Source organism: Chanodichthys erythropterus, chromosome 8, assembly GCF_024489055.1.
Source record: "Chanodichthys erythropterus isolate Z2021 chromosome 8, ASM2448905v1, whole genome shotgun sequence".
Taxonomy (NCBI): Eukaryota; Metazoa; Chordata; class Actinopteri; order Cypriniformes; family Xenocyprididae; genus Chanodichthys; species Chanodichthys erythropterus.
The window spans coordinates 36,286,202-36,310,398 of NC_090228.1; the positions used below are offsets into that span (position 1 = coordinate 36,286,202).

At 37.5% G+C, this 24,197-nt stretch overlaps 2 protein-coding genes across 2 annotated transcripts; both read right to left on the reverse strand.

Annotated features, from left to right (window-relative positions):
• Nucleotides 1-6,176: 6,176 nt before the first annotated feature.
• Nucleotides 6,177-8,150, reverse strand: LOC137024852 (NAD(P)(+)--arginine ADP-ribosyltransferase 1-like). The gene is made up of 3 exons (XM_067392793.1): nt 8,065-8,150; nt 7,710-7,798; nt 6,177-7,639 (listed from the first exon to the last, which is right to left on the reverse strand). Exons 2-3 carry the CDS (start codon nt 7,758-7,760, stop codon nt 6,857-6,859), a joined length of 834 nt encoding a protein of 277 aa, XP_067248894.1. The 5' UTR covers nt 7,761-7,798; nt 8,065-8,150; the 3' UTR covers nt 6,177-6,856.
• Nucleotides 8,151-16,298: 8,148 nt separating this feature from the next.
• LOC137025200 (membrane-spanning 4-domains subfamily A member 4A-like) lies at nt 16,299-23,612 on the reverse strand. The gene is made up of 7 exons (XM_067393227.1): nt 23,528-23,612; nt 22,911-23,110; nt 20,976-21,086; nt 20,810-20,878; nt 20,164-20,307; nt 18,295-18,408; nt 16,299-16,373 (listed from the first exon to the last, which is right to left on the reverse strand). Exons 2-7 carry the CDS (start codon nt 23,094-23,096, stop codon nt 16,299-16,301), a joined length of 699 nt encoding a protein of 232 aa, XP_067249328.1. The 5' UTR covers nt 23,097-23,110; nt 23,528-23,612.
• Nucleotides 23,613-24,197: the final 585 nt, after the last annotated feature.

The window sequence follows — 24,197 nt, forward strand, 5'->3', positions numbered from 1 at the left end:
AGGATTTTCCCGTTCCCAAAAAAATGCTAGTTAATGTGATCGCATTGGACTAAAAGTCTAACAACTTCCCAAATTTTTTTTTTGATAATTTCTGTAATTTGTGTTTTTTTCCCCCACATTGTAACGCTTGTGTAGTCTGGCTATCACCAGACCAAGCTCAATTTAAAATTGAACATTGGTCTGGGGAGTTTGCTATGTATTTCCTACTGCACAAGAGGCGTGATCAACGAGCATTAGTCACGCAATTGGATAGTCCTTCAACCAATCAGATCAACGATCCAGGTGATGTACTTTGCAGAGCGATGCGAAGACTCCAGACAGGTTTACCGTGTGTCTCAATCAGCTCCCTAGTTCAGTAGTCAGGGCACTGATCAGGGAATCAGCCACATTCACTTTCATGATATACTGATTCACGACCTAGGGAACTAGGGAGCTGATTGAGACGCAGGTTTAGTTTGTATTGGTTTGTAGCATTGAGCCGCGGTTTGCAGAAGCAGCAGTGGCATCGAGCGATTTTTGCAGGTTGTGCAAAAAAACATGAAAGTGATCGGTATTTACACCCACTCAAGCAATTTGTTTGGCTGTTTGTAATCTTCTTATGAAGAGACTGTCGGATGAACGCTCTGCTACATTTCTCACAGATAAGGTAAATGCTTAACTCAATCGGCGTCACTGTGATTGTGCATTGTTATTTTTGGAGTGACGTTCATGCGAGAGACGGGTAGATCAGATAGAGTTTGAAAGCTGCTTGCCTCGCTTCTCTATCGTCATCGTGTTATACCCGCCAATAGCGAGCAAGGTGGATAAGCCAGTCTGTGATTGGTTCCCGCAAAAGTGTAACAGCGCAGCAGAAATGAATGCACGGGTTTCCAGACTGAGTTGCAGAGTGAAATCAAATCGCCGGCAGATCAGGCTGGGTTTACCCAGACTAACACTTGTGGTGTTCCCAGTAAAAAATGACCGCCATACAAAAAATTGCTTATAAATCTCTTATTATGCTACATTATCACTAAATATTGGATTCAATCTTTTTGTCAACTTGTTTTCTTTCAACTGGGACAGGTTTTATATTTCTTGTTGGAACTGATTGATCATATCACATATCAACACTTTAGCAACCACCCCAAATACCCTAGCAACCGCATAGCAACACCTTATCTATCTATCTATTAAAACTCATTCAAACTCATGAACTCAAACTCATCAAATTTATCTATCTACTAAAACTCATTCAAACTCATAACTTTAAAACTTTAAACTTTATAAACTACTTTAAGTTGGCTTGAAAAAGTTGGTCCAGAAATTTTAAAGTTTGTCTACAAATTTTTTTATCTAGTATTAGTATCTAATGTACCTCAGATTAGGTATTTTTTGAGTGAAAGCATTATTAGTCGATTAATTTTGTCAATTTTACAAAAAAAATATTTAAAAAATTTGCACCATTTAATACACTAGTGTGCTTTAATGTTTAAACAGGATATTTGTTTTGAAATGTTTTTATTTTTTACAAAATGGCACAAAGTTGTGTTCCCAGTCAAAAATGGCTGGCCTACAAAAATAGCTTATAAATCACTTTTTATGCTACTTTTTTATAGCCAAATATTAGATTAAATCTTTTTTGTCAACTTATTTTATTTAAATTAGTACAAGTTTTGTATTGATTTCATCATAGGCCTCATTGATCTGAACTTATATTGGTCAAAAATGACTATTCAAAAATGAATGGGGGAGTCAAAAATCAGAGGGACAATTAGTGTTCAGGAGCGTGTTCATCATGATCATGTTCACATATTTACATGTGTGCTTGCAAAAATAAAGGCCGCAGACCTCTGCATGTGTGGATACATGCATACTCGTGCATCCGTGCACATACATACATGTTCATGTACACAAACTATTTTGAGTATTACAGGCTTTCTTTTGCACAGAGATGAACTTTATCCTCAAATCAGTGAGGCTCATTTCAATGAGGCCTACGATCAATCAGTTTCAAAAATAAATACAAAACCTGTCCTAATTTAAAGAAAGCAAGTTGACAAAAAGATTGAATCCAATATTTGCTAATAAAACAGAGTAACAAGTGAAGTTATTTTTCTGCAGGCCAGTCATTTTTGACTGGGAACACCACAGGTGTGCCATTTTGTAATAAATAAAAACAAAATAAAATCATTTCAAAACAAATTACCTTTTTAAACATTAAAGCACACTAGTGTGACACACAGTGTATTTTTTTTCTTCATATTTTATGTAAAATTGACAAAATTATCTACAAATAACACTTATTTTAACTTAAAAACTGAGGTACATAAGCTCAGATAAATAACGATTGATCAGTTCTAAATAGGGTTACCACCCATCCCGCTTTGCGTTGTACCGCACTGCATTTTCTCCCTTTGTCCCGCACGTCGCACAGCCGTTTTTTTAAATCATATCCAATGGTTGAAAAGAAAGGAGTAAACACGGTCACTAGTAGGTTGTGATGGTTGTCAATCAAAATGTGGAGCGGTGATTCGTATATGTTCCCTGTCAGAAAACAAATAGATAGAGAAAATGTTCTTTTAGTAAAGGGACATATAGGACATATACCTGAGTGAGGCCAATAGAAGGGAATACCTTTTTATATATATAAAGACGGTCAATTAACTAATTTCATGTTGTTTTATATTTTATTTATTTTGTTGGATTTTAGTTGGACTTGGTCAGAACGGTTTTAAAAATAGTTATCTGCATGATGCCTGCTGCCTTTGGGCTCAGTTTTTTTTTAATGTAAAATAAAGACATATTATGTTACATTGTGATATAATGGTGTTTTCTGGAAGGGACTAAATAAAATTAAAGTATTTTTTTATCAGCTGAAAGGCAGAATACAAGTGTTTTATTAAGTTAGACATCTAAGAGATTCAGTTTATGCGTGTTGGTAACGTGTCCCACATTGTCCCACACAAACTTAGTAATCGTCCCACATTTGGTTTGTTCGATGGTGGTTACCCTAGTTCCAGAAATAAATATAAACCTGTCATGATTGAAAGAAAACAAGCTGCCAAAAAGATTTAATCCAATAGTTGGTGATAAAGTAGCATAACAAGAGATTTATGTCACGATCACCGTCTGTTCCTGTCAGTTCCCGGACTACATTACCCACAATCCTCCCTGCCAGTCACATGTTCACTCCACACCAATCACCTGTCGCCACATACAGCCATGCACACACTCCACACTAATCACCACACCCAGCTGCAGTACATTAACAGGACTATAAAGGACTCACACTCACACCACCAGTTTGCAAAGTCTTGATTCCTTGTGACAATTCTGAGCGTTTCCTTGTTTTCTGTCTGCCTGTGATTGATCTTGCCTGTTCCTGTTTTTTGACCCGTTGCTGCCTGTCCTGACCCTTGCCTGGTATACTGTTCTGCGAATGATATCCGCCTGTCCTGACCATTGCCTGCACCCTGATTACGATCCTGCCTGTCCCTTGCTGTTCTCGTCTGCTCCTGATTGACCCTGCCTGTACGACATTCTTAATAAAGCTTGCATTTGGATCTTACCATGACTCCCGCTTCGTTACAATTTATAAGCAATTTTTTGCAGATTGATGGAAATTCCAAGCTTTCCGTGTTTTCTCTGTTGTAATTACGCAATCACATTACGTAATGTGATGGAATTTTTTAATTAATCATAACTAACATTTCTTTTTCCTTGCAGGAATAACATTTATATGCTTTTGAAACCTGAATGTCCTCAAAAACTTGAGCCTAAGTCAGTGTGTGTCTGAATCATGTCCAAATATGAGAAAAGGGGGAAATGAAACTTAGGGACAGCTAGACAACTAAATCTAAATATAATATAATACTCATGATATTGAGTAACCAACGAACTAATAAACACATGATTTGGGCAGATCTTACTTTAACTAGTAACATGAGGGTTTGACATATGAAGAACCAATCATATTGTAGAACGCTTTACCATGCTCCTATCCTATATAAACTGTTGTATTAGTTTATGTAGTTGGATTTTCTGTGATTGATACGAGGTCCTCTGGCCGTGATTAAAGCATATTCAAAGGCATAGTCTGGAGTCTGTCTAGTTATTGCTGCGCAGCAAGTTAGGAAATACTAGAGACCTTATTCCCAAGTGAAAGTGTTCAAAAAGAGTCAAGATGTTGACCAACTCTGCCACTAGAGTATAAATTATTTAAGCGTCTATTAGGAGATGTTTAGGGGCGTCGATCAGGAGACGTAGGGGAAAATCTACCACAAGTGCATGTTAAGAAATACTGTTTGAGAAATCAAAGATTCACTAATAAACACAATCAATTGAGAAACACAGTGATTTCACGCAATGTGACAAGAATATCAAAATGTGCAGCCTTCTGTGATTCACTTCCAAAGACACACCCGATCATGTTTGATCACGACATAATCATCAAAAAAGCACAGCATTAAAGTCTCAGAATCTCAAAGTGACCAGTGACACATCATAAGTCGACACTATTCCATAAAAAAACAACTAAAGATGAAACACTCACCTCAAATAATTTTTGTTGATCGTTCTATTTCCTCATCTGAAACTGTTGACTTTACCAGTAGCTCTGGTAAGAGAGAAACTTTTGTAAAAACCACTTCCTATAGTCAGAAGTCAACACACACATACTTATAATAATAATATTTTTATTATTACATTGTAAAAGAGACGAGTGTCTCAAGAGACAACTCTTTTCTTGCTAAAAACAATTAAATATACGAGTAGGACTGTAATACAATGCTTTAATATATGACATACATCTGACAGTCTTTACAGCCAATACATTAACTGTTCCTCTTTCTCTTATGTAGTTGTGTGACTGTTGAATTATCAGAGTGAAAGCTTGGGCAAAGTGAATAAACATATATTAGTTTTGTCAAATCAGGAAGTAAAACCATTGCATTTCCCTATCCCTTTAAAGCTGGGTAATTTCTGTCACTAGATAGGTTTGTAAATAGGTAGGTAAATACTTACTTACCTCTGTTTCTGTTCCTGGAACAAACAGTGACTAACATATTTTGGGTGTTTTGTCAGATCACCAAGGCCATAAAGCTCCAAACCCTTTCCTATCTCCTGCAGCACATGGATCAGCTTCAGGGTTGCATGAAGGGTAATAGTCCTGGAGAAAAATAAATCAGTTTAATTCTGAAAAATCTCACTCAAATGGATGTTCATTAATCATTTTAACATAGCGAGTTATTTCATCCTTCTCCACGCTGAGAATACCAAGATAGCCACGGCTCAGGATGTCTTCAGTGAGGTCTGAACTTTCTGTGGCCGAGTCCACCTGAAATTATAAAGAATGGTCCATTAGTCAAAGGCCTTTGTCTTTATCATTATCACCTAAATAAAATTACATGAGCTATAAGGTGTCAGTATTGTCCATCTCACAGATCATTTTATTCCGTTGTTCATAGGAACTTGTAACACTAATGCATCAGGAATTTTGGAGCTGGACCACCTTAGGCCGAACTGACAGCCATTATTTCTTCTACAGTCCTAAAGATAAACTTTAGAGCGTTCCACATTTCAAACATACTTAATACTAATGACACATATCCATATATCAACTGATGATGAGGATGCAATGATGCATTAAGTCACTGATTGTGATTGGTAATTGAAGGATCTTTGCTGTGGTTGGTCATGATTTGATTTTATATTTTATTGACAAATCCAACATCATTAAATGATGATAAATAATCATAATCAGAAAAATAATTTATTTTCCATAAGATTATTTATTGTTTCCCAGTTAATTTAGCTTGTTTTAAGCAAAAACTCACTATATTTTCAGAAATAAGACATAATATCTTGTCATTTTATTAATCTGCGATGTAAAAAGTGCTACATAAATAAAGGTGTGACTTGACAAATCATAAGTTTATAGCACATATTACAAGTTTTAAATTTGGTTATATGCACTAAAAATGAAGTATTTACTTAATATGAAGACACAATTTAATTACAATTATTAAAAATTAGATTATCTGCAAATAATCAAATCTCAGTTTTTCAATATCAGCTGTGTAGGGGAATTTTACAGTTAAAGACCCAAAGACCAGATCTGATGAATGAAGACCCGGAGTCAGAGTTCAAATTGAGGTACTTTTACTGAAGAATAGTTTGCAGTTTCATCAGCAGAAGCCAGCTTCAAGTCTCACAAGGAGTTTGTAGGCCGCTCTGCATACATTCACATTTCCAAAACAATTATACTCTAACAGAGTCAACTAACTACGTCATTACTTCAGATTGAATGATTCTGATTGGCTAAGAAAAATAGACAAAATTAGTAATCTTCCACACATGGGCAGATAGGCAGAAGCATATCTCCATTATCACGATCATTACGACCCTAGATTTAGGCACATGGTGATCAGTTAAGTCATGAAAAGGCTCCAGCAGGTCTCAAGTAGGGTGCTAGTTGTCCATCAGTACCAATATGAGACCAGCACACACACACACACACATACACAAGATACACAGCTTCTCCAAGGTTGAAGTTGGTTAATCTTCCACAAAACATACTGATAAGTTTTACTTTTCTCTCAGTGAGAGGTACAGACAATATTCATCATTATTCTCTAGTGTTTGAAGATGAAAATGAAAATAAATGGTTTAACATACATTGAACAATCCATCCAAATATTAAGACAACTGTTGATTAATAACTTGATTATAAATCGCTCAAAAGATTTATATTGAAGCGGCAGTGGATTCCAGAATCCAAACCTTCAGCTGCTTTGGTTTTTCCAAACATTTGACTGAATGAAGCATGACAATCAGTTTGATGTTTAACAGGAACATGCAGTATTTCTCTGATTAGTAGCTAACCACGTAGCAAAAGAAAAGTTAACATGAAGAGACCATTAAAAAAGACAACTTGGTCTCCACTGTTTGCCACTGCACAGTTCACGAAACGTCTTGTTTTATAGCTTTCCAAAATGTACACAGTTTCACACCAGAGATCTTTCTGCTCTGCTTTATGCTTCACATCAATGACTTTAAATGTCTCATATGGAGGAATCAGCACCTCTTTTTCATGCGGAACACTTGAATATTTTGTCACATCAGCACCTGAACAAGTTCTGATTTCAAAACAAGATGTATTTCCAAAAACTTCTGTTAATTTACATTCAAGTGTGGATGAAGTAAATTGGCCAAAACAAACTTCTTTGCCCTTAACATTCATATCAAATTGAACGGTAGTACCACGGTAAGTATTAAAGCATTTAGTTTGGGTTTTCTTCAAAATCTGTATCGCTTCTGTTAACCAGAAGTGAAGTGAATAGTGAGTATATGTCTCATTTTTATATTTTTGTTTGCCAAAACGAATAGCTTCATTGAAGTCCACATGTACCCCATCACCTGTGTATGCATAAATGGCAACTGAATGATTCTTTGACAAATTATCTCCTGGTGCTGTGTGATTCTGTTCAGCTCTTTTCCAAGCTTCTGCAAATGTTGGAGAGTTAGACAATTCCTTCTTCAGAAATTCTGTCTGCACACGATATTCCATTTTCTTTGTACACCAGTAAAATTTGTCATCAACTGAATTCTCTGCCATATCAAATGGATATATTGGTCTTTCATCATCAGCAGTTCTGTTATCCTGCAGCGACAGGAATCATATCAATCAAACATCAGTATTTGTGTCTTTTAATATTCATACCAGAACTCACCTGTGCTAGAACAGCTGAAATGAGGAGAAGAGCTTCAACGATCAGCAGCATCTTGATTCAGTCTAATCCCTCAGATGATCTAGTAGAAACTATTGTGAAGCACAGACATCAACACAAGCGGGTTTCACACATATAAAATCCATGATTCCTGTGATGTTCACTGATATATAATCCACCGCTTTCAACCTAAAAACTTAAGCTCAGCTGCTGCCTTAAATTATAATCAGTTTGGCTGCACAACACATTTCAACTTAAATTATATATATATATATATATATTAAGTTAAATAGTTAAAGTATACATAAGTTGCCATGACTTATTGACTATATAAATTTTTACTTCACCCCAACCTTACCTCACAATTTTGTAGTCTCTTTCTTTTTGTTATTTCTCAGGATCTCAAGAGCAGATCAGCCATACAACTCTTCAAACCATACCTGGGTATGCTGGCTTTTAATGTGTGTGTGTGTGTGTGTGTTTTATGATAAGAAATGACCCTTCATTTCACAAGACAATACATTGTTCTTATGAAGAGAGTGAAAATGAAAAGAAATGTAAAGAAACGCCCACAGTTAACCCCCTTCCTCAAGTACTTCGGTGTTCATCCAACAACTATTGAAAACAGTTGAATTTTATTATGTTTGTTACATTTTATTTTACAGTACATGTACTTAGAGTGTACTTATCTAAAAACGTATTGGGTAATATAAGGTAGCTGCATGGGTTAGGTTTAGGGATAGGTTCTAAACCATATCTGTGCCTAAATAAAATTAAAGTAATATTTAACATGCATGTCACACATTACGTCACACAGTTTTTCACAGTTTAGAAGAGTTTCTGTAATTTATTTGAAGAGTGTTGCCTATACTTAGGCAATGGACACTGTGCTAATATCAGTACTGACACCAGGCTTTTCTTAAGTTAAGGTAATAAATTCCTTTTCACAGCCACAGATTGTGAGTTTATGAGAATACAGTAAAGTCTGATAGACAGTAAAGGCTGAAGCCCTGATGTGTTTTCATACAGGTCAGACAAAGAGACAGATATAAATGTGTATTAGGCCTATATATTCATGTTTGCACTTCAGTTTCACTGTACAACCACAGGTCAAATCTGACAGAACAATAATGATTATTATCTGTCATTACTCATTATAAACAGCTTATTTTTAAAACAATTTCAGATTTTTAGTTTGCTTTTCATGTTTTTAAATCTTAACAGAGATTTTAAACGTTTAATAAATTATTTCACGATGTCCATGCTGCAAAAAAAAAAAAAAAAAAATGCTTTTCTTACTTAGATTTTTTTTTGTCTTGTTTCCAGTCCAAATATCTAAAAAAAAAAAAAAAAAAAAAAATCTAGAAGCATTTTCTAGACAAGGAAATATTTTTGCTTACCCCATTGGCAAGGAAAAACACTTAATTTTGACTTATTTTTTTCTGAAAACAAGAAAAAAAACCTGACCTGGAATCACTGCTTTTTTTGCATTAAGAGAATATGGTTCCACACTTGAAAAAACATTCAAAGAAGTTGTCAAAAACTAAATTTGATATTTAATAAGTACCACTAATTTCTTATAAAAGAGCCAGTAATATAAAAAGTAGTAAAAGCCTGTCTTACAAAACAAACAACATCACTAAATACTTTTACAGGTCAAATTCTATTTGGTTAGTTCAAATGTGGTAATTGTATTAATTGTCAATTTAAATTTTTTAATCATCCTGGAAATAAGAGACATATTTATTATTAGAGTTTTATAAAATGTAAAGCAAAAAGATGTGACATTTATTGTCCATATATTAAATTTATGTTGGAGATGTTAATAGAAAACACAGGTCACTTCCACACACACACAGACATTTATTGACAGGTTCAGCATGACAAGTGATGGCAGCAGGTAAGGCAGTGCACTCAGTGACAGTTGCACGATTTTAGCAGTAAGATCATTACTTTATCACACTGTGTGACATGGATCTACTAAACTTGGGTCCGACATGCATGTAGACTGTACTGTTGACTTGTAGGCTGTGATGGAAGTTTCTGTAGAGTTACTAAAGCGTTTAACTCCTAGAGGGGTTCTGCTTGTGTTTATGTCCTTTTTCACCTGGACCTTCCAATAATGCTGTTGAAATTTTCATACTTACCATAAATATTAAAATTTACTTTTGAAAATTTAAATTGTTGTTAGGCCTGTGTGCTACATAAATACTATGTACTTTTATCTATTATTACAGTTAACTACACAAAGTTAACAATCACCCAATCGGAAAACATCCTCAAGATCCTGTTGTTAAGTATAGGCGTTCATTCAAACGTCACATGCATACTGTTATGGAGGGACTGCGACAAGAGGTGTGCGGATCCATATGCCAAGCTTTATTCCAAAACATGATTAAAACAGGCAAGGGTCTGACAATGGCTATTTACTTGTTTGATTTATTGCTGATTGCTTTATTATGATACTTGTTTGATAGTAATGATTGCTTTACTATGATAACTATGATACTTGTTTGATTTATTGCCATATATTGATTGCTAATGATGTGTTATCTACTTTTGAGTAATACTAAATATTCTTGCAAAAATGCCAATATTGTGTAAACTGCAACTCTGAATGATGTTGCATTCTCTTGTATAATAGAGATAAGATGAAAAGTTGTGAAAGCTGAAGTTCACGAACTGATTGTAGCCAACCACCTTTCAGAAAAAGGCACAAGAGGATGAAGAGAGTGTGTTGCAACCTCAAGTAGATGTGAGCCAGACGAAGACTTTGGTGAAGAAGAGGAAGAGTGCTAGAAGAAGACGACAGCGTAGGCAACAGAGGAAGGACATCCGGCTTAGTAAGTAAGAGATACAGAGACTGATACGCCTGCATAACCTGATATTGCTAAGATCAACATATTCCTGGGTCAACATTTTTGTTGATCCTGGAACAACATTCAAATCAACCTATCAGATTTGAGGGACAAGTTTACAGATTTTGTCAAGTTTAGGCTTAAAATCATGAATTGGTGCTTCTACATCAGTGTTATTCATCTATCATTTCCCTCTGATTTTTGGGGTAACCTAGAGCAGGAAGATTCAATCATAGACATTGATCAATTGATGAGTAATATTAAGTTTCCTTACCCTACCTGAATAATCCTAAAGTTAAAAGGTGTACTATAAATGGTCACACTGACTAACGAGTTCATGAAGAGGGCAAGACAGAAGAGTAATCTAGGGACAAGTGTGTTCGTTCTGTGGCAAACAATATCCAGGAGGGCTAGGCTAAAGAATAATCCAGAGAAAACCGGGAATAGCCAAAGAGAGGTACAAACAGTGAGAGAGAGGTCCAAGACAGGCAGGTAATCAGGAAACAAGACGTGACTAGACTTTCACACAAGGACTGGGAGCAGGCTCCGTAAAGTAGCTACGCTAAACAATACTCGGCCTTGAGAAAGAGGAAGTCCTTGACTTATTCAGGGTGTGTGATTCCCTACACTGTAATCAGTGTAATGGATGATAAGAAATGTAGGTGACAGCAGTTAGTGTGGTGCAAGAGATCATACAAAACAAAAAGACAGAACTGGGACTGTGAAACATTCTTTTGCAAAAGACAAATTCATGAGATCACGTTGGAAATGGAGGTATACTATGGAGAAGCCTTATAATGTACTTCTTTGCCTCCATTTACCAAGAAATGTAGTTAATTGGGGGCCTTTGTGGGCTCGCTCTGCTTTTGTATTATATGATGCTAAACTACTAGACATGATCAAAAACACTCAAGGGGTTGCACTACAAATTGTCAAAACATTTTGGTTACAAAATAATTTTTACTGTCATAAAAGATGCCTCCAATGCATGCTTTCTTTGAAATTCAGATCTTTGAAAAGACCATAGACCATATATATATTTGGACTGGAAACATGACAAAAATAATAAGATGCAGTGCATCCTCTGTTCATCATCTTGTGTTAATGATTCCTTTATGATTCCTGAGGCCTATACCATGACAGTAGTTGAATAAACTCAGGGTGACAGGATCAGTCTCAAGTAGTGTTCATTGTGTTAATGAAATCTATGATGAAAAATGTTTATTGATGACCTTTTTTTACATGACTAAGATGAGACCAAAATAAATCGACGCCAACATCATTAAATGATAACTAATCATTATCAGAAAAATGATCTATTTTCCATTTGAATTAAGATTATTTATCGTACCCCAGTTAATTTTGCTTGTTTTAAGCAAAATCTCAGTATATTTTCAGAAATAGGATATAATATCTTGTCATTTTACTCATCTAGTAAATGCATCTTTAAGTATTGTTTTCAGCATATTCACCAAAATCACACCATTCTAAACGAGTGATGATTAGTTGGGCCTGTATCTGTCAGTAGTATGTGTGTGACTGTTTGAATCCTACAGTAGGCACAATCTACATAGCTTCTTATATTTGGGCACTTCACTTCTAGCAGTCCAAACACAGGTTCAGCTTTAGGGTCGTACACCTGCCCATCTAGTGATGAGCCGAGTCATGGTCCATCAGGATGTATGATGAATCCATAAAGGTGATGATTTACCTCTTTCAGAAAGCTTTATTCCTCTACTGGGCTCCATCTGAAGGTCCCTCTTTATTTCTGCGGTCTAATTCCATGATGCATAATCCTCTGTGCTGAGGACCGACTTCTTGCATAAAAAAACCTCTCTAGAAATACATTAATAAGCATACAAACACCTTAGATATTGAAATGACATGAAAAACAAAATGAGCTGACTGCCATGTCACAAAGTTTACAGTTACCTGATTCTAGAGGAAGTCACATGTGACCTTCTTAATAGATGCCATTCCTTCATACTGTAAATGTATAAGTATTGCGATACTTAAAAAAGAAAGAAAGAAAGAAAGAAAGAGAAAGAAAAAGAAACGAAGATTTGGAAAAAAAATGCCATAAGTGCCATAATTCTTCCAAGCATAACTGTTGCTTAAAGGTATGAAATATAGATGGGTCAAATGACCTAAAACTCCCTTTTGTAAAATAAAATAATTGCACCAGCTGGACCTTGACAAAGGAAACATCATTATTTTTTTCTAACATTCTCAAGAGTTGAATTTGTTAACATTAGTTAATGCACTGTAAAGTAAAATGAACAAACTATGAACAGCTGTATTTTTATTAATTAAGGTTAACAAATACAGTAAAAAATGTATTTCTCATGGTAGTTAATACATTAACTAATGAACTGTATTGTAAAGTGTTACCACAAATTCAACACAAGTAAGATGCTTGATCACACATGTAAGATCCAGACAGGTGAAACAGAATAGTTTTGTAAGATTCATAAATACTTCTCTTGTTCCTAAAATAATGGTTTCAGTGATAAATAATCACTTGAGCTTGAGTCCCTGCCCCTTTGATCGCAAAAGTGCCCATCGTGGTGCCCCCACGGTTCCATTTCTCCCCCCTCCCCGGAACGCGATTTCTACCGCGGGAGAACAATCGACTCTCCACCCCCACCCAGGAACGCGATTCCAGCCGAGGGACAAACCCACAACACCCCACATGTTATATCGAGACAATTTTGCTATCGCAATACCATGATATTGATAATATCGTAAAATCCCTGGCCTACAAACATTACAAAGTCATTTTTAAATAGGTCATACTTTCCAATAAGGTTCACACATCCATACATTTATCCATCCATTCTCCACACCATCCTCTGTAGAGTCACTGGAGGGCTGGAGTCTATTCCAGCATCTCAGGTCAAAAGCAGGGGACACCCTAGGTTACACTGAAGTTCACAAAAGGCCACACAAATATAATAAAACATAAAATAAAGTCCAGGCCTGGTCCTCTCTCCTCCTTCACTGTCGTCGCTTCTCCTTTTATGACTCAAGGCCGGTGCGCCTCGCAGGTGAAGATCATTAACACTCGCGTCCCTCACGACTCTCGCCCACCCTGCTCGTCACAATATGGTCACCAGCATAAGGTATGTGACCAGCTTGTGTTGCTGGTTTGCTGGACCAGCATATCTTTTGTGTGCTGGAATGATCCCAGCAAGATCCAACAAAACTTGTGCATGTGTTACATATCACATTTCTTAGTGTGTGTTTTTATATGGTTCCAATCCATATAGAGTAAAAGTAACACCAAAGCACAACTAGGTCCTAATCCGGCCCAGGGTATAATATGGACAATACCGTAATTTCCGGACTATTGAGCGCACCTTAATATAAGCCGCACCCACTGAATTTTAAAAAAAATATTATTTTGAACATAAATAAGCCGCACGTGTCTATAAGCCGCAGGTGCCTACCGGTACATTGAATCAAATGAACTTTACATAGGCTTTAACGAAACACGGCTTGTAACAAAAATAAATAGGCTTTAACGAAACACGGCCTGTCACAAAAATAAATAGGCTTTAACGAAACACGGCTTGTAACAAAAAATTAAACAAAAAAGCAGTAGCCTACCAAGAAAGTCATTGGTCACTATCTTCCTCCTCCTGTGCACTGAAACCACTGAAGTCATCATCTTCGGTGTCGGAGTTGAATAGCCTCAGAATTGCTTCATACGATACTGGATCGTTTTCATTGTCGCTCTCGTCACTTTCATCCGGAGGCAAATCCTCCGCTGAACCATCTTCAACACGCAGCAGTCCAGCCTTTCGAAACCCGTTGATGATAGTGGATTTTTTGACACTGCTCTACGCTGTCAGGACCCACTGGCAGACTTGACCATAAGTTGCTTTTCGCATGCGGCCCGTTTTAGTGAAGGACTTCTCCCCACTTGTCATCCAAGCCTCCCACTGAACATGGAGCGCCACCTTAAATGCACGATTTACACTGATGTCGAGTGGCTGCAAATACTTTGTTGTGCCTCCAGGAATCACAGCTGGAATTGAGTTTGTCCTCTTGATGGCTTCTTTCACCGAATCGGTTATATGGGCCCTCATGCTATCCAAAACGAGCAATGCCTTGTTCCTGTGAAAGAATCCTCCCGGTCGCTTGCCGTAACACTCCGTATGCCATTCATGCATTAGGCCTTCCGTCATCCATCCTTTCTTGTTGACTTTCACAACAATTCCTCTCGGGAATTTTTCTTTTGGCATCGTCGTGCGTTTAAAAATCACCATCGGTGGAAGCTTTTCTCCCGATGCCGTGCAGCTCAGAACACAGGTGAAGTGCGTTTTTTCATGCCCGGTTGTTTTCAGAGTGACGGATGATTCACCTTTCCTGTTAACAGTCCGAGTGAGAGGCAGGTCAAACGTCAGAGGAACCTCATCCATGTTTGTGATGTCGTGCGGGCCAATGGAATGCTCCGCTATCTTTGCATCAGTGAATTTGTGGAAGTTTGAAACTTTTTCCTCGTAGTCGGGAGGGAGCTGCTGACACAGACTCGTACGTACCCTGATGGACAGGCCTTTACGTCTCATAAATCTGAGACACCACGATGCTCCACCTCTAAAATCCTCAAACTTCATCGCGGTGGCGATTGTTTTGGCTTTCAGTCGGATCTGCACAGTTGAAACACCTCGGCCGTCTGCTCTCTGTGTGTTGACCCAGTCTTCGAGCTCATTTTCTAGTTCGGGCCATCTGCTTTTCTTCCCTCTGAAAGCTTTAGTTGTCTTTTTGCACCGAGTCAATTCCTCACGCTGCTGTTTCCAACGTCTTATCATCGACTCATTAAGACCAAGCTCCCGTGCAGCAGCTCTATTTCCTTTTCCAACAGCCAGATCAATCGCCTTCAACTTGAAAGCTGCATCATATGCATTTCTCCGTGTCTTTGCCATGATTAGGGTGACAAAATGACTACCGTAATCAGAATGATGGGAGAGCGTGCTCGATTTAATCTAAACATTAAACAAAAAAGTAGTTTGACCTTAACCCGTTTGGCAATTTCATTGGTCTAATGAACGCTTCATGCCGCCAAAAAACAGAGCACGTCACAGAATGTTTTTTTTTTTTTTTATTTTATTAATAGCGGGAAAATTCCATATATTAGCCGCGTCATTGTTTAAGCCGCAAGGTTCAAAGCGTGGGAAAAAAGTTGCGGCTTATAGTCCGGAAATTACGGTAATAAAACATGAGGATGCACAGGTCAACTGGCCTTAAATTGGAACGGTTCTAAGTATTATTTTGGCCGATCTCTGCAAAGACTGTACCATTGATTGATATTCTCCTGCCAGGCTGTTGTTGTGAATAAGAATTTGTTCTTAATTACTTGTCTGGTTAAACTAAGGTGAAAGGTAACAAACAAAAAAGAGAAACGAATAAGTCATTTTTTAATTTAGTATACTTTATTCTTACAGATCGTACTGTATTAAGCAATTTGTTGTTCAAAACAATCTATCCAATTTCAGTTAAAAATTTGTAAACTTAACTAAAGAAAAACAAATCATGAAATAGCATAGTAGTAGAAATAGTATCTAGTCTTGAATAGTTGTTTACACATTTGTGACTTAAAAAATCTGTAATTATCTGATCAAGTGATTTTTCCTTTGCTGTCATATTCTCTTCTTAATGACATTAGAGAGACAGGAAATCACTGCGAAACTCATGTGTCCCACCTCAACTCTGTCAACTGTTTTAATATTCATTAATTTAATTCAGTGTATTGTGGAGGAATTTCTGCAGGAAGGTGATGCATTGAAGGGTTGCTGACCACAGACATCTGCAAGAAAAAAGATATAGGGTAAGCTTCCTTGATTACAGATTACTTATTTATTGATAATATTAAACAGTTAAAGGTTTAGTTCACCAAAAAATAAAAATTCTGTCATCATTTTCTCACCCTCATATTATTCCAAACCTGTATAAATTTCTTTGTACTGCTGAACACAAAAGAAAATGAAGAAAATTTGTATCCAGGCTGCTATGGGCCACCACTGACTTCCATAGTAGGAAAAAAAATTTGGTGACCCAAAGCTGCCGGGTTACAAACTTTCTTCAAAATATCTTCCTTTGTTTTCAACAGAACAAAAATTTACAGAGGTTTGGAACAACCTGAGGGTGAGTAAATGATGACAGAATTTTCATTTTTGGGTGAACTATCCCTTTAACGCACCCATTACTTTGCTTTTCACACTTCCAGTTCATATATATTGATGTTAAATTTGAATAATACTTTGGACTTGAGTAAAATGGTACTCAAAATGAATATTCCACAAAACAATTAAACTGAGGTTATAATCATCTCTTACCTCTGAGTAGTTAAGATTATGGATATTAGTGGGCCTGAAATCACAGGGCTGTTGAGTTACAACTTGTGGAACAAACGCCACCTTTGGAAAAAGTGTTTTATGCCTTCTTACTGTGAAATCCCACATATTCATTGACACTGACACATTAAAGTGTCTCAGTTCACAGTAAATGCTCCTTCTCACCAACTCCATCTCTGCAAGTGCTGCGAGTTTAACATTTGATAATGCAATGTGTGCTAAGTTCACTTTACATTCAGATCATTTCCAATAAAGCAGTCAAGTTTACATTATTTATTAGACTGATTTCCAATAAAAATATATAACAAACATGATTAATGTAACCATTTCAAAGAAAAAAGGATGTTTTGTTCTAGCTTTTGGAGCAAGGGCGCCGTCATCTTAATAGCACAGCGTGTGACGTCACAGGTTTGTTGTGTTGCCTGAGGTAAATAGATGAAGCAGAGGACTGACAGGGTAAGGTAAAGACAGAAACATTTAAAGATGGAAACTGGAAAGCCACATCAGAAGACAAAAGGTCTGATGTTATATGATTTTATAAGTGTGTTTGCTATTTTTTTCTTTAATTACTACTTTTCCAATGTACTTTATTAAAAGTAATGTTTTTGGTTTTTACCATCATTTGGATGAATATCCAACATCAAACTGTCAACATCACCATGCAATACATGGTCCAGATCAGCCTCCTGAGAGCAGATGGACTCTGACACGGTGGGTATCAGCGTACACCATCCACACTTACTCCAGGTAGTGTTTCCGACCCGCTCTTCACCCCAAACCAGCAGATTCACGGCTTCTTCCATCCTTAACGGTAGTTCTGTTCGGTCCCCTCGCCGCATCAGCTCAAATGCATAAGCAATGGGACTTATTATGGGCTCAACAATCATTTTAAGTTCGTCTTCCTCCATTTCAAAACAAGATTGTGTTCACAAATTAAAGAACTGCTTATATTACTTCACTGTCCAATGGAGCAAACAAACCCTGTGACGTCACATGCTGTGATATTACAAGATGGCAGTGCCCTTACTCCAAAAGCTAGAACAAAACATACTTTTATCTTTAAAATGGTTACATTAATTGTGTTTGTTTTATTGAAATGGAAATCAGTTTTACCAAATAATGCAAAGTGACTGCTTCATTTCCACTTTAAAGTTTGAGAATTTTACATGGTAAAAGCTTGAGGATTTGAAAATTTGATAGTGAAGAATTTAAGAAATAAATATTTGTATTGTAACTCTGTATTGTAGTATTTGTTGGTTCTTGTAAAACATGAACCCAAGTGTGAACAAACTTAAAGAAGCCATTTCCATTATAAATGCATATCTGAGGAGTTCAGCTGACAAAAGAAGTTTAGGAAGTTGATGCATCACTCACCTGTGGAGTACAACAGGGGGTGACTTTACAGGCAAATGCTGACAGATAGATGGAGATGATAAACTCAAGGATGGCAAATATCAGTGATACACCACTGATTCCCCAGAAGAGAATCTGAGAGAGAGCAAAAATAATAATGACAAAATAATTGATAATTAGCACTCACACTGGTACAATGGCTGTTGAGGTTCAAATAGTAATACAACATATTTATACTGGACTGAGTTTACAATTAATGTATATTTGAAACCTGCTTCTCCCTCCTATGGTCACATACCATGACAGATGACAGGACCATTTAAAGAAAGATTGATCTAACTGCACTGACAATACAAATGGTCACAGTGCCACCAGATCCAGTAAGGGCAAGGAGGATTGACTTGGCTGGCCGTGATCTGATGGATAACCTTGTTAGGATCCTGATGGAAGGAGGCCTCAGATACACCATTTCCTCGGTTCCGGTGAGTGAATCTCCAGAGTCCTATCCTATCATGGCCACCAGTAGAGTATCCTTTCATCCCATCGCCATCCCAGAGCCTCGTCGCAAGATGGCCGCTGCCACAACCTAAACCCTCGGTCAAGATGGCTGCCGCCACACCTGAGCCCTCAGCCGCAATAGTCTCCACACTTGTGCCTTCAGCACTTTTAGTGGAGTATGAGGAGATGTCCTGGAATCCAGAGTTGGTTCCAGCCCCTGACTCCACTCCAGTCCCTGAGTCAGCTCCAGACTCCTCTCCAGTCCCCGAGTCAGCTCCAGACTCCTCTCCAGCACCAGACTCCGCTCCAGTCCCCGAGTCAGCTCCATACTCCTCCAGCTCCAGACTCCTCTCCAGTCCCTGAGTCAGCTCCAGACTCCTCCAGCTCCAGACTCCTCTCCAGTCCCTGAGTCAGCTCCAGACTCCGCTCCAGACTCCTCTCCAGTCCCTGAGTCAGCTCCAGACTCCTCCAGCTCCAGACTCCTCTCCAGTCCCTGAGTCAGCTCCAGACTCCTCTCCAGCTCCAGACTCCACTCCAGTTCCTGAGTCAGCTCCAGACTCCGCTCCAGTCCCTGAGTCAGCTCCAGACTCCGCTCCAGTCCCCGAGTCAGCTCCATACTCCTCCAGCTCCAGACTCCTCTCCAGTCCCTGAGTCAGCTCCAGACTCCTCTCCAGCTCCAGACTCCACTCCAGTCCCTGAGTCAGCTCCAGACTCCGCTCCAGACTCCTCTCCAGTGCCAGAGTCAGCTCCATACTCCTCCAGCTCCAGACTCCTCTCCAGCTCCAGACTCCTCTCCAGCTCCAGACTCCTCTCCAGACTCCTCTCCAGCTCCAGACTCCGCTCCAGTCCCAGAGTCAGCTCCAGTCCCCGCTCCATAGACCTGTAGCCAGAGTGGCTGAGCCTGGGCCAGGCCAAGGACTCTTTCTGGCACGAGGCCGCGCCTGTCACATGTCTGTCTGTTTTGCACTTTGTTCTGTTTGTTACATGTCCTCCTTTGTTTAGTTTTCCCGGCTTTAGTAAGTTGTCATGGTTTCTGATTTGATTAGTGTCCTTATTTCAGGTGTGTTGTTTGTTCCCTTATTAGTTCTTGTATACGTATTCCTGGGTTTTGTTCACTCTTTGTCCTGTCCTGTCACTGTTGTATGTGTCTACCTGCCTTTTTGAATTATTATTAAACCTTTGAGTTATATTTGAAACCTGCTTCTCCTGCCGCCTTCCTCCTATGGTCACATACTGTGAGAGTAATAGATCTATAAACTACTTCTGAAATGTTGGAAAAAAGATTGGACAGATGAGTGCAGATTATGGCTTGACTTTTGTCAAGTGTTCTGATCACACAGTGATCTTACAGTAATTAATAAATACATGTGAATATAGAAGTTGGTGACATACCTTATACTTGTCCTCAATATAATAACAAGAATAATCGTTGCACCAAGTGTAAACTGGCCCTATAACCAAATCCAGTGAAATTATGATAAAGGAAATGCCTGCAGTTATAGTACTGAAAATATTCATTCCAAGTGAACCTTTCACCTGTAGGTAGAAAATCAACAACAAAAATAGATTAATTAACAAAAACTTTAGCTTGTTAAAATAGATGGAAAGGTATATGGAGTGTGATAAAAAAAATACACTGCTTGACATAAAATATACCCACAAGCATCAATTATCAGGGTCCAAGCACTAATAGATGATTAATGTGTGGATGATTAAGTGATATAACTGAAATTTATCTTTTAAAAAATAATGTAGTTTTAGAGCAAACAATACACAATTTGATGTGAATTCTCAAAATGTCCTGCAGTCTATCTCTATTAAATTTAGTTAAATTTGGGTGTTGCATTTAGGAGATAAAGTTCAATTTGTGAAAAATGAGCATTGCCATTCCTGATAATTTTTGGTTCTCTGTGAATTACGGTTCACTGATGCTCATACACTTTTATGGCAGAAAAAAAAGGAAGAAGAAATCACTACAAACACAATAGGTTTCAAGTACCTCTAAAAGGCCTAAAAATACCAAGTGTTGTGTACATACCAAACACAAATTGGAGGGTGAATTCAGTTTGTTTTCTGCAGCAATGGAGAGTGAGCCTGCGATAATGTACTGAGAGCAGAGAGAAAGACACAAATCAAGACTTCTGCTGGAATATGTAACTTGTGTTATAAAAGACACAACGCTGAATTGTATAATTGTTTCTTACGATGAGAGATCCCCAGTAAGGAATACCACTAAAGACAGAGATGGATTCTGCATGAACTGTAGACACGATTCCCAACAGGAGAGTCAACAGACCAATCATTATCTGGACAGTCTGTGAGAGATAAGAGACAATAATAATTAACAATGCAATTAAACAATATTACATTTTGGGGAAAAATGTAATATAAACAATATTATTTTTTTTAACAGCTGTAGTTATGGATGTATGATTGTACTACAAAAATATCTAGGTACTCTTATTGCATTATTTTACATACTAATTTGCAGATAAAACATTTTTTTGATAGACACTATACATTTTACTATTTTACTCTGTAAATGATAAACAGTATCTTAAGGTGGGTGCACACTGTGCAATTTTGGCCATGATTTGGTCGTCTGAGACAAATTTTGAGAATCCTAAAAGATTCCTATAATCCTAGGCTAAAATCTGTAGTCTTTGATCGCTAGTTTGACATGTTCACCGACAGCCGATCAAATTTTTACCTCTGATGAATTTCTGGCAGTGTCAGAAGATTTGGCGCACAGTCCTGCAGTGTGACTTCTCCTACAACAAACGTCAAATTGTCTTTGTTTTTCAAGACAAGTGGTGATGGCACTCAGAAGATCCTGTGCTGAGGAACACTTCTCCCCAGCCTTAGACTGGAAAATTTCTGTGTCTGTGCATGTGGAGTGAGAACTAGTGCTGATATCTTTGAGTTAGGAGTGGGACCTATACTTATTTGCTGTGTGTAAGCAACTGTTCCTTAGTTTGCTTACCAATTTATCCTTGTGTGTGTAACTAAAAGGTATTGTAACTGTTGCACTCCAACCGTTGCGGTCTGTCAGTCATATAATGCATGGCAATGGAAACTTCGTCTATAAGAGTAAAAAAAAAAAAAAAACATGCATAGACAAATCCAAATTAAACCCTGCAGCTCGTGACGACACATTGATGTCCTAAGACACGAAACGATCAGTTTGTGTGAGAAACTGAACAGTATTTATATTTTTTTTACCTCTAATACACCACTATGTTCAACTGCCTTGAGCATCCGGTGTGTGAGGTCTGAAAACGCGCTCTGATGCCGGAAGTGAGCTCTCAAACCGATTGTTTCATGTCTTAGGACATCAATGTGTCGTCACGAGCCGCAGGGTTTAATTTGGATTTGTCTGTACATGTTTTTTTTGACTCTTACAGATGGAGTTCCCATTGACATGCATTATATGACTGACAGACTGCAACGGTTGGAGTTAAAAATCATCATTTGTGTTCTACTGAAGAAACAAAGTCACCTACATCTTGGATGCACTGGGGGTAAGCAGATAAACATCAAATTTTCATTTTTGGGTGAACTATCCTTTTAACTAGCTGATGGTTACTTGGGAAATGTATGGAGATAGTGCCTTTTTATTTTGTGTACAACCTTTTTCTCCTGTTTTTGGTCAGAGAGGAAGCTCAGGAAAGTTTATATTGTTGATTTTCGTCTTTGTTTTTGAGCAGGGTAAGTAGCTTCTCTAAACCTTAGTGAGCTTCTGTTCTGTTTATTATTTTAGGCCATACTCTCTCTTGAAGATTTATTCCCTTATTTTTGTTAGCTTTTTGATACATTAAGGAAATAAAAATTTTTACTTTTCCTTAAAGTTGTGTTATGTTTTCACTCTAAGACTGAAGCTGAAGTGTGTTCTCCCTGTTTTTTTTTTTCTTTACTTTTTATTATCATATCCTAGACTTGGAGGGGATCGTAACACTTATATTGCTGTATTTCCTGCATTATCACAAGGCAATAAGTCATAATCTTTAATAAAAAATGTGTATTCTTTGTTCATGTGTACAACCTTTTTTTTTTTTTTAATTCATGTACTTTCCATACTTCACACTGACATACACACTTACAAATTATACAATTATTTGGGTTTATGATCAATTTCTCACCCCAAGGGCTTTTGGTTGGCCTTTCAGAAATGCCTGAAGTCCATGAAGAGGTGAAACTCCTGCTGGCTGTTGTACATAAACAGGCACAGGAGCATTTGTCCCAGTTCCAGCTGCTGTTGTTTGTGTTGGTGGTTGAAACTGGATGACAAATGTCGAAGAGTTCACGGGTACGGCAGTTTGAGACATTCTTGTTTGTTAATCTGAAATGTTTAAAATCATAGTAAATAGAGACTAGATATCTCTATAAAATAGATTTTCTATTTAAACATACTTTTCAGTACTTTATATTTATTATAAAACATGGTCTTTATGTTGTTGAAACATTTATGAATGCAGTTACATCAATAGTAGTTATTATCATTGGTTAAATTGTCATGAACTAGAATTAGACCTTGAAAACAGAAAATATGCAAAAAGCTCATGTTTAAATCGGTCTATATCATTTATGCTATTTAGAAGATGCTCTTTTCCAAAGACACTTACAAAAGTGTCCTACCAACCATTATAGATTATTGCCAAATAAAGGAAATCCATTAAAAAAAAGCAGACATAATGCAGAGATAGGCATCTGTATAAAGATAGTCAGATAGTCAGTGTAAGTAAATAATTTGTTTTACCGAAAAAATCTCTTCAGTTGGTTTACCACACTCTGTAGTTGAGTTCACTCTTCTGAGATGAGCCGATGTAAGATGTCAGGTGGAGATCAGGTGGTTAGGAGGGTTGGTAAAACTGGCACTTTTTACAAGATACTAAAACCCACAAAAGACAATAATTAACTGAAGTATTTTTAAATGTTTTTTATAGCAAGTAATCTGCATGCTGGTTTTGAAAACAGGCATGTAAATACAGTAGAACAAACTGTGATATGAATAACGATGATCAGCGCTGCATGATTTAAAATGCCATGGTGAAAGCAGGTACAGTAGGTACTCAACTAAAATGCCTATTGCTGCCGCCTGTAACGCCGCAGCATTAAATACAACCCAGTGTCATATCGCACTTGTTGCGAAATTACCACCAAGTGGTGCAAGGGGACGGTTTTCAACATTGTGTAAGGCTACTGTGACATTTATACTTTAAAATGAAGATAAAATAACGAAATAAATTAATGGTAATAATAATATTAATAATACCCTGTGCTCCATCCAGTCCCAGAGATCCACCCAGTGCTCGTTCTAGAGCCCCATCCAGTGCAGAAACCCATAGCTCCCCCCATGAAAATTTTGGGGAAGGGGGGTATATATGTCCCTGGCCGAGCCTCCCTTGTCTCCTGAGCTGCCAGCACCG

What these genes read in the sequence shown, in the direction of transcription:
- LOC137025200 (XM_067393227.1), bottom strand. Translation starts at nt 23,096, where the DNA reads ATGTCTCAAACTGCCGTACCCGTGAACTCTTCGACATTTGTCATCCAG. An exon ending in CTTACTGGGGATCTCTCATC is followed by an intron (nt 20,879 to 20,975) that starts GTAAGAAACAAT and finishes CTCTGCTCTCAG; the next exon opens with TACATTATCGCAGGCTCACT. An exon ending in ATATTGAGGACAAGTATAAG is followed by an intron (nt 18,409 to 20,163) that starts GTATGTCACCAA and finishes GCTCTCTCTCAG; the next exon opens with ATTCTCTTCTGGGGAATCAG.
- LOC137024852 (XM_067392793.1), bottom strand. Translation starts at nt 7,760, where the DNA reads ATGCTGCTGATCGTTGAAGCTCTTCTCCTCATTTCAGCTGTTCTAGCA. An exon ending in TTTCAGCTGTTCTAGCACAG is followed by an intron (nt 7,640 to 7,709) that starts GTGAGTTCTGGT and finishes CTGTCGCTGCAG; the next exon opens with GATAACAGAACTGCTGATGA.